The sequence below is a fragment of the Mixophyes fleayi genome, chromosome 3, assembly GCF_038048845.1.
Source record: "Mixophyes fleayi isolate aMixFle1 chromosome 3, aMixFle1.hap1, whole genome shotgun sequence".
NCBI classification, from domain to species: Eukaryota; Metazoa; Chordata; class Amphibia; order Anura; family Limnodynastidae; genus Mixophyes; species Mixophyes fleayi.
In genome coordinates, this window is record NC_134404.1 from 74,139,198 (window position 1) to 74,151,190 (window position 11,993).

Consider the following 11,993-nt stretch of genomic DNA (forward strand, 5'->3'; position numbering starts at 1 on the left):
TTACAAGTTGAATTTATTCTTAGAAATAAAAAAACTTTTCTTTTACATTCCTCACAGCCCTATTGTTTCTAAGAAGGGGTACCTACACTTCCTCGAGCCGCACACAGGGGGCTGGGTTAAGAGGTACGTGGTGGTCAGACGTCCCTATGTCTACATCTACAATAGCGACAGGGATGCAGTGGAGAGAGCCATTCTTAATCTCTCACAGGCCCAAGTGGAGTACAGTGAGGATCAGCAGGCCATGCTGAAGGTAAGTCTAAATTCCTATATTATTGATGAAGGGGATATCTGGTACCAATTTATGATTGGATGGGATTGAGATCTTCCATAATTTTAAAAATGAAAACCAATCACCCATGTAACCAGATGTTTGCTCAGGATATAAAATGCATCCCTTCCTTCCTTTTAGTTTCTAAGGGGGGAATTCAATTGGCCGTGTTACTGTCAAAAGTAACGCGGCCTGCGCACTATTACCAATATTATGGTAATAGTGCGCATTATTACCGATAATACGTTAATTTCAATGTTTTTTGCTCACGGTTACCGGCAATGCAATAAGCATTGTAAGTTAAAGATTGTGCGTGGAATGAAATGGACTGGCCTGGGAAAACATGGACACATGAGAACCCTAGCGAAATTAGATAAAGGTACATATGTTTAACAGGGCAGATGGTTCCACAACATAGCTGCCTGGATTCACAGTCCCGGTGGTATGGTAGAAAGAGATAAAGGTCCCCCAGTAGTCTTGTAATGAAACAAGGAACACAGGGCTAAAACTGCATAAACTCATGGATTTATTCTCTTTGCTTGTGGAGTAAGGGTTTATCACAGCGACAGTAGTGTAGGAAAGTAATACCACAAGACTGTCATATGCATTGTTATTCAACATGTCACAAAATAAATAACAATTTAGGGATCTTGTTTCAACAATTTCAGCAATATGCAAACATAAATTACTACAACACATAGGTCACTGAATAAATATATTTCACTTTCAAGTTAGGCACTAATGCTTCAGTGAAATGGGTTTCGTCACTTAGTAATCCATCTACTATAATAAGCAGATCTCTCCTAGCAACTGTAGGTTTAAACAACTAGCAATTTTCTCGTCAGCAACTATTTTAGGCAGTTTCACAATAGGATCAAAGTTCTGATGCAATATAGGCAAACTCTATTTCCCTAGCACTCTGCATCAGGTTGCAGATAACCTTTCAATACAACAGATTTGGCTGGAATAAACTCTTCAGTCAGACAGCAGCATAACCTCTCAATATCTATATTACAGTCTTGGTCAGAGGTTTTAATAACACATACTTGAGGGCTGGTAAATTTTAGCCTGGGGGCAAGACTCAATTCAGCAGCCTATTAGGAACATTTTAAAGAAAAAAAAATTAAGATGGCCCAGTGACCCAGCCCAAGGTAGCCCACTCTAGGACCGGCCCGGGGGCACATCCCCCCCTGCCATCAGCCCAGCCTGTCCCTCTACTTGCCGACTTTTCAATCTTTGCCTCAGGGAGAACCTTAATGGTTACTGAAGTGTGAGGAGGGAGGGAGCAGAAGGAGCGCGAATCACATTATTTTGGCCACAACTCCGCAACGCAATGGCATGACAGGGGCCTCCAATCGCGAGGCTCCCATCCTGCCTTCTTCACTAGGAAGTGGCAGGATGCAGGAGAATTGCCTGCTCTTCTGGGAGTGTGGGAGACCTACCTAGAATGCTGGAGTCTCCCGATATTCCAGGAGATAGGGCAAATATGCAATAATCCAGCTTGATGTCTCACTTGTTTCACTTTAATAACTTGAATATAGCAAAGCAAAATAAACCATAAACGTATTTGTCTTCATATGAGTCCTGCTGACATTTGATGGGCAGTGGTAAGCTGGGACTTTTCCTTTACTCCAAAGATGCTTCCTTCTGGGCTGACTTTTATATATGGAACTTTTTCATCATATCTGGAAGATATATATATATATATTGACTGGTGTGAAAGGAAAGGGTTCCCTACCTTTTTTCGATTCTCCAGGTTGCTTCTGTTCTTACAGAATGGGCTGAAACGCTCTTTGCGCCTTACTTCTCTTAAGGTTCAGGTGTCAGCTCTTTCTGTCTTCTTTTTCTAAAGAAAACTCGTTTTGATGCCTGATATACAGACATTTTTGCAGGGTGTGCTTCATGGGCAGCCTCAGTATATTCCAACAGTGGCTCCTTGGGATTTAAATTTGTTGTTGAATGCTTTGCAGCATTCCCCTTTTGAACCCTTGGACACGATGGACTTGAAATTCCTTATGTGGAAGACTTTCTTCCTTTTGGCCATTTATATGGCTAGTAGAGATTTGGAGCTCGTATCCTTGTCCTGCAAGTCTCCTCTTCTCGTTATTATGAGGATAGGATGCTTCTTCAGGACAAAACCTTCCTTTCTTCCTAGAGTGGTGTCCTGGATACACATTATTCAGGATATTGTCATCCATGCCTTGACCTGGTGTCAGTTTTCTGAAGAGGAGGCTTCTCTTTGTTCTATGACTTTGGTCAGAGCTTTGCATACATATGTGCATAGGACCCAAGAAGTGCACAAGACTGAAGATCTTTTGGTCCTCTATGATGCACACAAGAGGGGCCAGGCAGTCTAAAAAGTGACTATTGCTCAGTGGATTACGGCTGTAATTCATCAGGCTTATGGTGGAACTCACTCCATCAGATCTGTGAGTGTTTCCTGTGTGACACAGCATGGTACCTCGACTGAGCAGCTGTGTCGGGCGGCTACCTGGTTTTTTGTTCACACTTTTACCCAGTTCTACAGGTTCCATGTGTTAGCGTCTATGGATTCCAGTTATGGGAGAAAGGTGCATTGCGCTGTTTCTTCTGAGTGTTCCCATCCGTGATGGTATCTTTGGGACATCCTTACTGCTCCCGATGTCCCCCATTTCTCATTGGGGGACACCGGGGGCCCACCTTTGATGCTCTGGTTTATCTTTTGTGCGACAAGTTGTGTTTTATGGTTAGGAGGATGTTGTTGTTTTCCACTTTTCTATTAGTTTCTTTCTCTTTATTTGACTCCTTTTCTGTGGTCTTGGTTAAATATAAACTGAGGCCTATCAGGAGAGAGGTATAGAGGGCATAGAGGGCATTTGAGCTAGAATCAAATGTTAAGTTCTTAAAGTACCCACGCACCTGGATCCCTTACACTAAACCCCAATGTTCCCCACTGAACAAGAGAAACTGATTTTACGTAAGTATAAAAATCCTTTTTTTTTTTTTTAAAAAGAATTCAATGGGAGGAGGGTGCTGAAAGAAAAAGAGGAATGGGAGAAAGCATTCTTCACCAATCCATCAGTTTTGGTAAACAAAAACAAGTACTTCTAACATCAGGAAAGGTTAAAGTATGAAACATTATTCTTAGCATTCAACATTTGTGTATGGTATATAAACGCTTGCATTGTAGGGATTGGGAAGGTTGGACACAAGAAAATAAAAAACAGAAGTCTAACAGATATAATTAACGAGGTGGCCAAATAGGCCAAAGATCTTACCTTTATTACTGTCACTATAAGTCCTGAGTTGATTTAAAACAGCATACTCATCTTGTCATGCACTGTTAAGGTTTTCTGATTACTTCTGCGGTGGTGCCCAGCCTCAGTGAAAAAAATTCAGTTCAGAATTAGGTGTATGTATCTTCTTCCGACCTGTTTCGTCCTAATGGACTTTTGCAAGGATCATTTTTCAAGGGTTGAAAAACAATTCTACATAGAGCTATAAACCTCACTCAGTAGTGCAGGTCCACCCCCTTCTCTCTATGATATATAAAGGAAATGTCTAATCTATCCCATGAGCTGATGGGAGAAGCCGTCTGACCCTACTGGAATTTCAAATTACCAACCATTGGTAAAAATAAAGAGTGATGCCCCATTTCTTTCTAATCCTGTGCCAAGCCAACCAGTTAGCCAACAATAAGAGATTATCTATGACAACAAAAGGTAACTGAGCCTAGCGCAGATGAAGGTATTAAAGTAGAGAAACTGTGTTTCTATTGGGAAGTTAGTAAATATGTCCTGACTAATGATCCAGATTTTAATGCACCTACAAAGCGCAGTTTGGTTATGGAGACTAATGTTATGGAAGTTGATTCCCCTTTATCTTTAGATTTTTGTAATATATCCATGCTAATTTTGCATTTCTTGTCATTCCAAATAAAGTTAGGGTGCAGTGATCAAAGTGTTTTCATAATTTTTTGGATAAAATTAGTGGTAAAACTTGTAAGGGGTATAATAGTTTGGGGAAGGTATTCATTGTGGTGAGGTTGGCTAAATGTAACCACCTATTTTTTTTTTTCTTTTACTTCTGCAGACCCCCAACACGTTCGCTGTGTGCACACAACACCGCGGCATTCTGCTGCAGGCCAGCAATGATAAGGACATGCATGACTGGCTCTACGCCTTCAACCCCCTTCTGGCCGGCTCCATTCGGTGAGGCTGTGTGATGGACTACAGGGGAAGACAAGTCCCCTACACTACTGATGTGGAAGAAATTTATTTATAAAAAGTTGTGTTTTTGCATGTAGCACGGTTCTTGACACTCAAAAAAGGATACAATCTGGCTGTACAGACGACTGAATTTTTCGTTTGTACCAAATCAATGCCACTTGTCATACATGTTTCATAAAACACAATTTGTAGATATGATGTAAAACAGACAATTATCTCAGTATATAGGAAAGTTATGTGTCAATAGTTGATTACAAAGCTGTAATACTCTTGTGTTTCTGTAAATGCAGATGAGAGAAATTAGTTCTCATATTTACTAAAGCATTTGTAGACACCTCTGCATTGACTAACTGGCTCACAAACGGCATTGTTTCTTTTATAATTCATACTTGGAGAACCCAACATTCATGTGTCTGATGCAGGTATTGTCCTATATTACAGTTTAGTTTGTGTAACAGAAAACACACAACTCTTTAAGTGACTTTCTGTCTTTCTTTTTCTTTGTTTCTCTGCTCCTCTCTTAGGTCCAAACTGTCTCGACGCAGAACAGCCCAAATGAGAATTTAATGGGAGGCTCACACTCTTCTCTGCTTTCATCAACATGTTACACCTTTAATTCACCCCACAAACCTGCACATGACAACAGCCCTACTCTTCTAAGCCCCATGCTCACGCTTGATCTCACTGAAGATCTCTCGTACCCTTCTTATGGCCTAGGAGGTAACCTGTGGCTTTCCAGTTGGTCTTGAAATACAACTCACAACATGTTGTGAGTTCTACCTTAACAGCTGGAGACTCTCATGTTGCCTACACCTGGTCCAGGGAATCTCACTGTGCTGCACCCTTTTTCTCTGTATTTTTTCTTTCTTCAATGCACTACACTATGGGCAGATAGCAATGATCTTTTGTGTCTATACGCAGGAAAGGGATAAAAGATAAAGTAGTAGGTGGCTCAAGAAAAGTTATTTTGCTGGTTTCAATAGTCATACTACAATGTCTTTCTTTGAAGTTGATCATCTGAATGAGATACATTTTAGACAGGTAGATAAAGAAATAATAATGGGAGAATATGGAATAATGGAGTAAGATAGGGAAACATAGATATTATGGAGTAATATTTTCTACAGGAACATTTGACTTCTAACTTTTGTGCCCTCTCCTAGCATGCAAAGCGTATTCCTGAGACATGCACCACATGTCTGAAAATGCACATGTCTTCTACACACAGTGCAAGCAGCCATGTTGTGGTCATGTACACTGCAGCCTATGAATTCCCTAGGAACTAGTGGCATCACTGTGGCTTGAAGGAGGCAGAGAAGTTATTTACAGATGTCATTGGTTTCTAGTAACTTGATAGTCTGCTTTCTCATAAACTTCTGCTTTGTGTAGGTGATGTGTATGCACAAGTGTGGGTCTGCTCGCTGCTTTGTACATTCTCCCAACTTTGTATGTCAGACACACAAGAACTTCATTCACACACATGCACTTCCTGAGATACAATTCTTGCACCATTTAAACTCATTTTCCTATGTCAGTGTATGACTGTGACAAGCTCACAATAATCTGTCTAGAAATATTTCTATGGATTCAAGTATGTCTATAAGAGGTACAAGAAATGTAACACTTTGTAGTGTGAGCCACATGATTAAATCATGCTAGGACCTTGCTGGTTAATATGAAACAATACCATGTTGTATTAGAAAATGTATTTGTCCTATGTATGTGTTAATCGAAACATTGATTATTATAAATTGTGAGGTTTATTAGAAAATATTCTTCTTTTGGGTAAGAACATTAGGGGCCATATTTTACTTGGATTGAAGTTGAGCATATCACAGGTGATATGAGGGTATGGATGTCTCAGCAATGTTCATGACTGAGATATAGCACTACCACCTTGTACCAGGATAACAGGAACAGAGATTGTGTAATGATATTTCCACCCATCAGGCTGATAATCAGGTCCAGGGCCCCCATAATCACTGTCTTTGGAAGGGAAGCAACAAATTGTGGTAAAGAGGAAGCATTTTAATTTTCAATTGTTACAGAAAGATCATATCCTATTCAGATTTATACATGTGCCTATAATTTCACATGCAGGATAATGAGTTTTTGAAGAACTTAAGGTAGCCAAAGAAAGGCTATGCACACATAAGCCAAAGAAAGGGCAACAGTGAGACTGATTAAATGAACAGAATTTACCCGTTCCTATAAACTTTAAGAATGAATCCCTAAAGAAGCAGCATGTGCTCTGTGAAGACAATGTATAATAGCTTGTTACTGACCATTGACTGACCATAAACAATGTGAAATGCACATCAAGAAAGCACCAAGATTTATTAAGAACATTAATAAGATGTAAGGAGGACAGGGAGAGAGTGGGGAAAATGTCAGTGAATGCGTGTCAGACTTCTCTCTTGCTCTTGGTTGGAAAGTGTTAACATTGGTTTATCTCATGTTCTTGGGATGCCATAGTATGAGCTGATAGGACCTCCGATCTTATCTCACGGTCAGACAGCCTGAGAGTATGAGGTCCAATCATCTCAGACATGGGCAGATGTATGTCTGAGGCCAGCTAACCTACAGAGCATACAGTCCCAAATGAAAGAGACCCAATCATAGCATTGACCCTGACATGAGTGAGAGGTATGTTTGAAAATGCATTCATTAACCTATGTGTGATGCTGTGTTCAGAGTCCTCTTCACTCCTATGCTCCAAATCTACAGCATAAAATTAGAATCAAATATAGGGGAATAATGAGTTCCACTGACAGAGTAAATTATTTTCTTTTTATAATTGATTTAGGCTGGGATCATCGGGCTCCAATATGAACAATGGAAAAAGAGCCTTCCGTTATTAAATTTCTCTTTCTTTGATAAATTACTTGTACATTGAATCACTTAGAACAGTCATGTATGGTGCTCACTGGACCTTTTTACAGCTATGATTGCAGGCAGTGTAGCCTTTGGGAATCTGGAAAGGAATGGTCCTATCATGTCTAGGATTCTAAAAATGTATTGTAACATTTCTTATTGCTTTGCATCTTGGGTGGTGAACTTGTTGTTTTGAAACTGAACAATGATTGTCTTGTATAATGTGTCAATGTCAGGTTAATGAGCCGTGAGAGATTTTGTAACAGGCTACAGAATTGTGTATGTTATAATGGTCATTGCATGCTAACAGCAGTCAACAGCTTTGCTTAACTCGATGTGTACAAGTGACATATACATTATAAAGAAATTATGCATTTCTCATTATACATATTTCTACATTAGTTTTCAGACAAAATAAATGTAATGTAATAAAAGTTTGCCATTTGCCATCATAATTGAAATATTTCCAATATATAGCTAAAATTTAAAACAATACTCTTTGGCTGTGGTAAAAATGTGCTCCATATCTTATTTCTGGGGTATAGTGGGCAGAATGACTTCTATATTTAGCTCTACGTGCTGCCATTATATGCACTCCTGCTAATTTTAATAAATACTTTTTTGTAGTTTGCTTTTGTACTGTTCAGCCATGTCTTTATACCTTAATGCAGAGTTGTCTATTTCTTGTTCCCTTGGGATATATCACAAAACTGCACTCTGTATACAACCGTGTCCAGTGCAGAGAGAGAACCCAGGACAAGGTAGATAAATTCTGCCTCAAGACTTGGCTTAACAAAACACACAAAGAAGTAGAAATGTAAAGGAAAGTATTTAGTAAACGTTGCATGAGGGCATATACAGACCAATACGTTAATGTCATCTGGAAGTGAACAACCCATAGACAGCAGATGATGTGGACAGTAATACATAGTGGGCACATGTGCAGTAATTATGTCCAGGTACACGAGAGGTGTCACTCATTATATTGAAATAATTTGATGATTAATTGGTATTGCCACCTATGGGTACACATATATATATTGCAGACCAGTGGAATGATGTATATACTGTAGGGATAAGTATAATGGCCCATTCATGTACATTAACTTTTTATTTTCAAAATGTAAATTAGGGCAGTTTGTTTTAAAACTATACAGATCAAAAACTCTTTAAAGAGACAGAGGCCTCCCCATGCAGTATGACCTTTTGGGATTCGATATGTGAGGCAATTTGCAGTCTTAGCAATGAACTTTGTCTTCGTTAATATACCTAAATGTAACTACCTAACAGCAGATATGTTTAAATTACTATTGGAGCAGATAGAAATCCCAATTATTTTGTAAATCCCACAAGTTTGGCCAATATTGATCATCTATGGAAGTGCAGACAGCTTAATCTGCATAATATAACCTTGTCTGTAATTGACTATGTGAAAAATAACTACATAAATGTTATGTCTTGTACCTCTTGCACAGTTTACATGTGTTTAACAGTAATTTATTACACTGTGTTGGTACAGTATGGTTGGTTTTTTGACTATGTAATATAATGGTTTCGAAAAAAGTATGTTTATCTGGGATCTGCTAATATTACAAACATTATAATCCAGTATACAATAAAACTTGTCTTTGAAGAATAAAACTGTGATAAAGCTGCTATGACAAACTCAACACGCATTACTGACAACAACACAAGTCAAATATCTCACAGGAATAAGTTAGGGACTGAGATATTTGGGTAGCTCCCTGCCTCCCCCAGTCCGGCATCAGTGTCTATACTCCGGGGCTTTACATCTGACGTGGAACTGTGATCGCGCTATAATCTGCAGTTCTGCATAGGAACAAGAGCTGTAGTCCAACCCCGAGTCTAGATGGAAATACTACATAATGAAAACATTCCCAGTTCCCAGGGCTAGAAAAATACTAATTATCTAAAATAGCAACCATGACCAAGATGTGTCTAGTATACCCTATCAGACAGCAATGGTACCTTTCAAACATTTCTTTATTGCGTGTAATGTATATAGTGCGGAAGTGATCACTGCTTACCCAGTTAGAGTACTTCTTGTCATGTAAGCTGCTGTCCAGTGCTGGACCGGTGTTCTCACCCCTCCCTGACGAGTGCACACGTTTGTCATTCTGTGCAGTGCGTTGCAGGCCTCTGAACGCCATGTGGAAAGATCTTCCGTTAAAGTTCCTGGTCACTCTGCCTTCCATATGTTAAAATGTATCAAATGACCGTCACACCTATTTATTTAAATATGTATGTATTTTACTTCCTATAGTAAAACTGTTTTATTTATGCATTGTATCATGTTATACCTGGTAATGTCATTTTAATGACTTAGATGTTAAAATACAGTGCAGCTACATGTGCAGCAAGCATTGATGTTGTCTTTCTATATCGCTAAACACTGGTACTTTGAAACATGTTATGCTCTTGTCCTGGAGTAAAAGTCATTGGGCGGTAACATCGCCGTCTGGTGAATGGGTCGACTTGAATGGCATGCTTCTAGTGTATGTATCACATATGTCCCTAGCAAACATGTCAGATAATACCATGTACACCTGGTGAACTGTGAAGGCAGCCATTTTGTGAGCTGAATTTATATTTATGAGCATTCAGCCGAATATTTCAGTAAAAACTAGTGATATGACTGAGGATTGTGCACAAAAGTGTCTGAGTGTTTATCATTAGTTCTTAGTGAATTCACAGGGTGCATTCTCACACATATAGGTGTCTCCAACAAAATGTCTGCCTCCATTGTCTGTTGGTGATGTGTACACTTTACCTACCCTCTTGGTTAGCACATATTACTTCCTGTGGGATGTTACCTGTGAGGAAGAAATAGCAGGAATATACTGTTACAAAGTATTTTCATGATAGGACACAAAGCCTAACACCCACATAACATTTAATCTACTTGGCAATAGCGATGTTTTAATTTCTGACAATATAAGGGAGGTAATCTCCTGCAGATTGTTCACTACATGGTTAATATTGTGATATCAATATTATAACAACATTGCCAATAAACAGGTTAGCAGTCATTTTCAAGCATACATTTATGTGTTCAAACGTTCCCTATGATGAGAATCCTATTAATTAAACCCTACTAGGGATAATATTATAAGCAGTGTATTATAATTACTGAACTATTGTAGATGACAATATGGAGGGCAGGGGTATTCTAGAATTATATGTATTGTAGAGTGATATGGTTTTCTCATAATCAGTTTCTTTTTCAATGTACAATATATTGAGTAAATCGCAAAATATAAACTGTAAGTTGTCTAACAGTAAGCACTACCGAACAGTTGGGCAGTACTCAATATAGGAAATAAGTTTTAGGACAATAGCAGATGTAATCTAGGTATATTATTTTAGTTTTGCTACTGTAATGCACTGAAATATACTGTGTTCATGGGCCAAATAATACCTTTAAAATCCTACAATACATGGAAATAAATTGATAAAAATTTCAAAAAAGAAAGCTTACAATACCAAAAATATCCCCCCAAATGTATTTTCCAGGCCTCTCAATGTGTTATAGGTCACTCTTGTGATGTACATTTCTCTCAGCCTTGTTTCATTGTGGTCCTAACCACAATCCCTGTGTTGTGTGTTTTGTAACTGTGATGTGTAATCCTTCTGAGTGTTTGGGGTGTGGGATTGTGTGGATTAGGCTCTTTGATTTTCCTAAGTCTTTCACTTTCAGAGCAATCTACAGGGCATTTTATGTCCTTCCGACAGAGAAAGGGTTAAAGGTCTAACCAGGGATGCCGGGCTGTGGAATAATTAATCCATTAATAAATGTGACAGTTATGCAAATAACAACTCAATTGTGATCACTGTCTTTTTTTACAATATTGTTGTAAAGAATACATGGCAAACATGTTTAAACATATAAACAGTTCATCCACATGCAGCCAGATCTAACCTTTCAGCCTGATCGGTGAATCTACTACACACATGTAGCAGTTTGATCAGCCAGATTTGACATCTCTGCAAGGAACGTAATTGTTCAGGTCACCGACAACGGCATACATGAATTTATGTGCATTATTGGTCGACTGGACATTTTTACATACCAGTTAAATTCTGAATAAAACAAAATACATTTTAAATGGATAGAATGGCTTCCTGATTGAAATTTGAGATGCTTGGGCTCGGTTTTCTGAAAACCGAACAGACCCGAACTTCGGGGATCCGAGTAGGCTTGCGAGCCGGCTCGGTACTTTCGCACATCCTCGGATCTGAATTGAGGCAAAACGTCATTGTTGCATTGTCAGATCTCGCGGGTTTTGGATTCCATAAGTACCTCCCTCCACATGAGATCCAGCGCTATTGCTCACACGGAAACTGGGGTAGCCGTGTTCTTGTCACTCTCCAGTGTCATTGCTCATACAGAAACAGGAGGGGTAGCAGTGTTCTTGTCACTTGACAAACATTGACTGGACATGACTGTAAATTAATTTTATTGAGGTTAATAATAATGTAGGAACAAAAAAGAGCCACATTATGTGATTTTAGAAAAAAAAATTGGGATCCAAAACCAAAACACGGAAGTTAATCCAGATCCAAAACCAAAACATGGGGGTCAGTGAACATCTGTAATTGAAATACAATCTACTAAGTTGTCC

The 11,993-nt window shown here is 38.9% G+C and overlaps 1 protein-coding gene across 17 annotated transcripts in view; it reads left to right on the forward strand.

The window, feature by feature from the left end:
• KIF1A (kinesin family member 1A) overlaps window positions 1–11,192 on the forward strand; it is a 137,121-nt gene extending 125,929 nt beyond the window's left edge. For all 17 annotated transcript variants that reach the window (XM_075201804.1, XM_075201805.1, XM_075201807.1 and 14 more), the window contains 3 exons: window positions 58–250; window positions 4,340–4,458; window positions 5,001–11,192. In XM_075201804.1, coding sequence (XP_075057905.1) covers window positions 58–250; window positions 4,340–4,458; window positions 5,001–5,043 — 355 coding nt within the window. In that variant the 3' untranslated portion in view covers window positions 5,044–11,192. The remainder of the gene's footprint in view (window positions 1–57; window positions 251–4,339; window positions 4,459–5,000) is intronic.
• The last annotated feature ends 801 nt before the right edge of the window (window positions 11,193–11,993 follow it).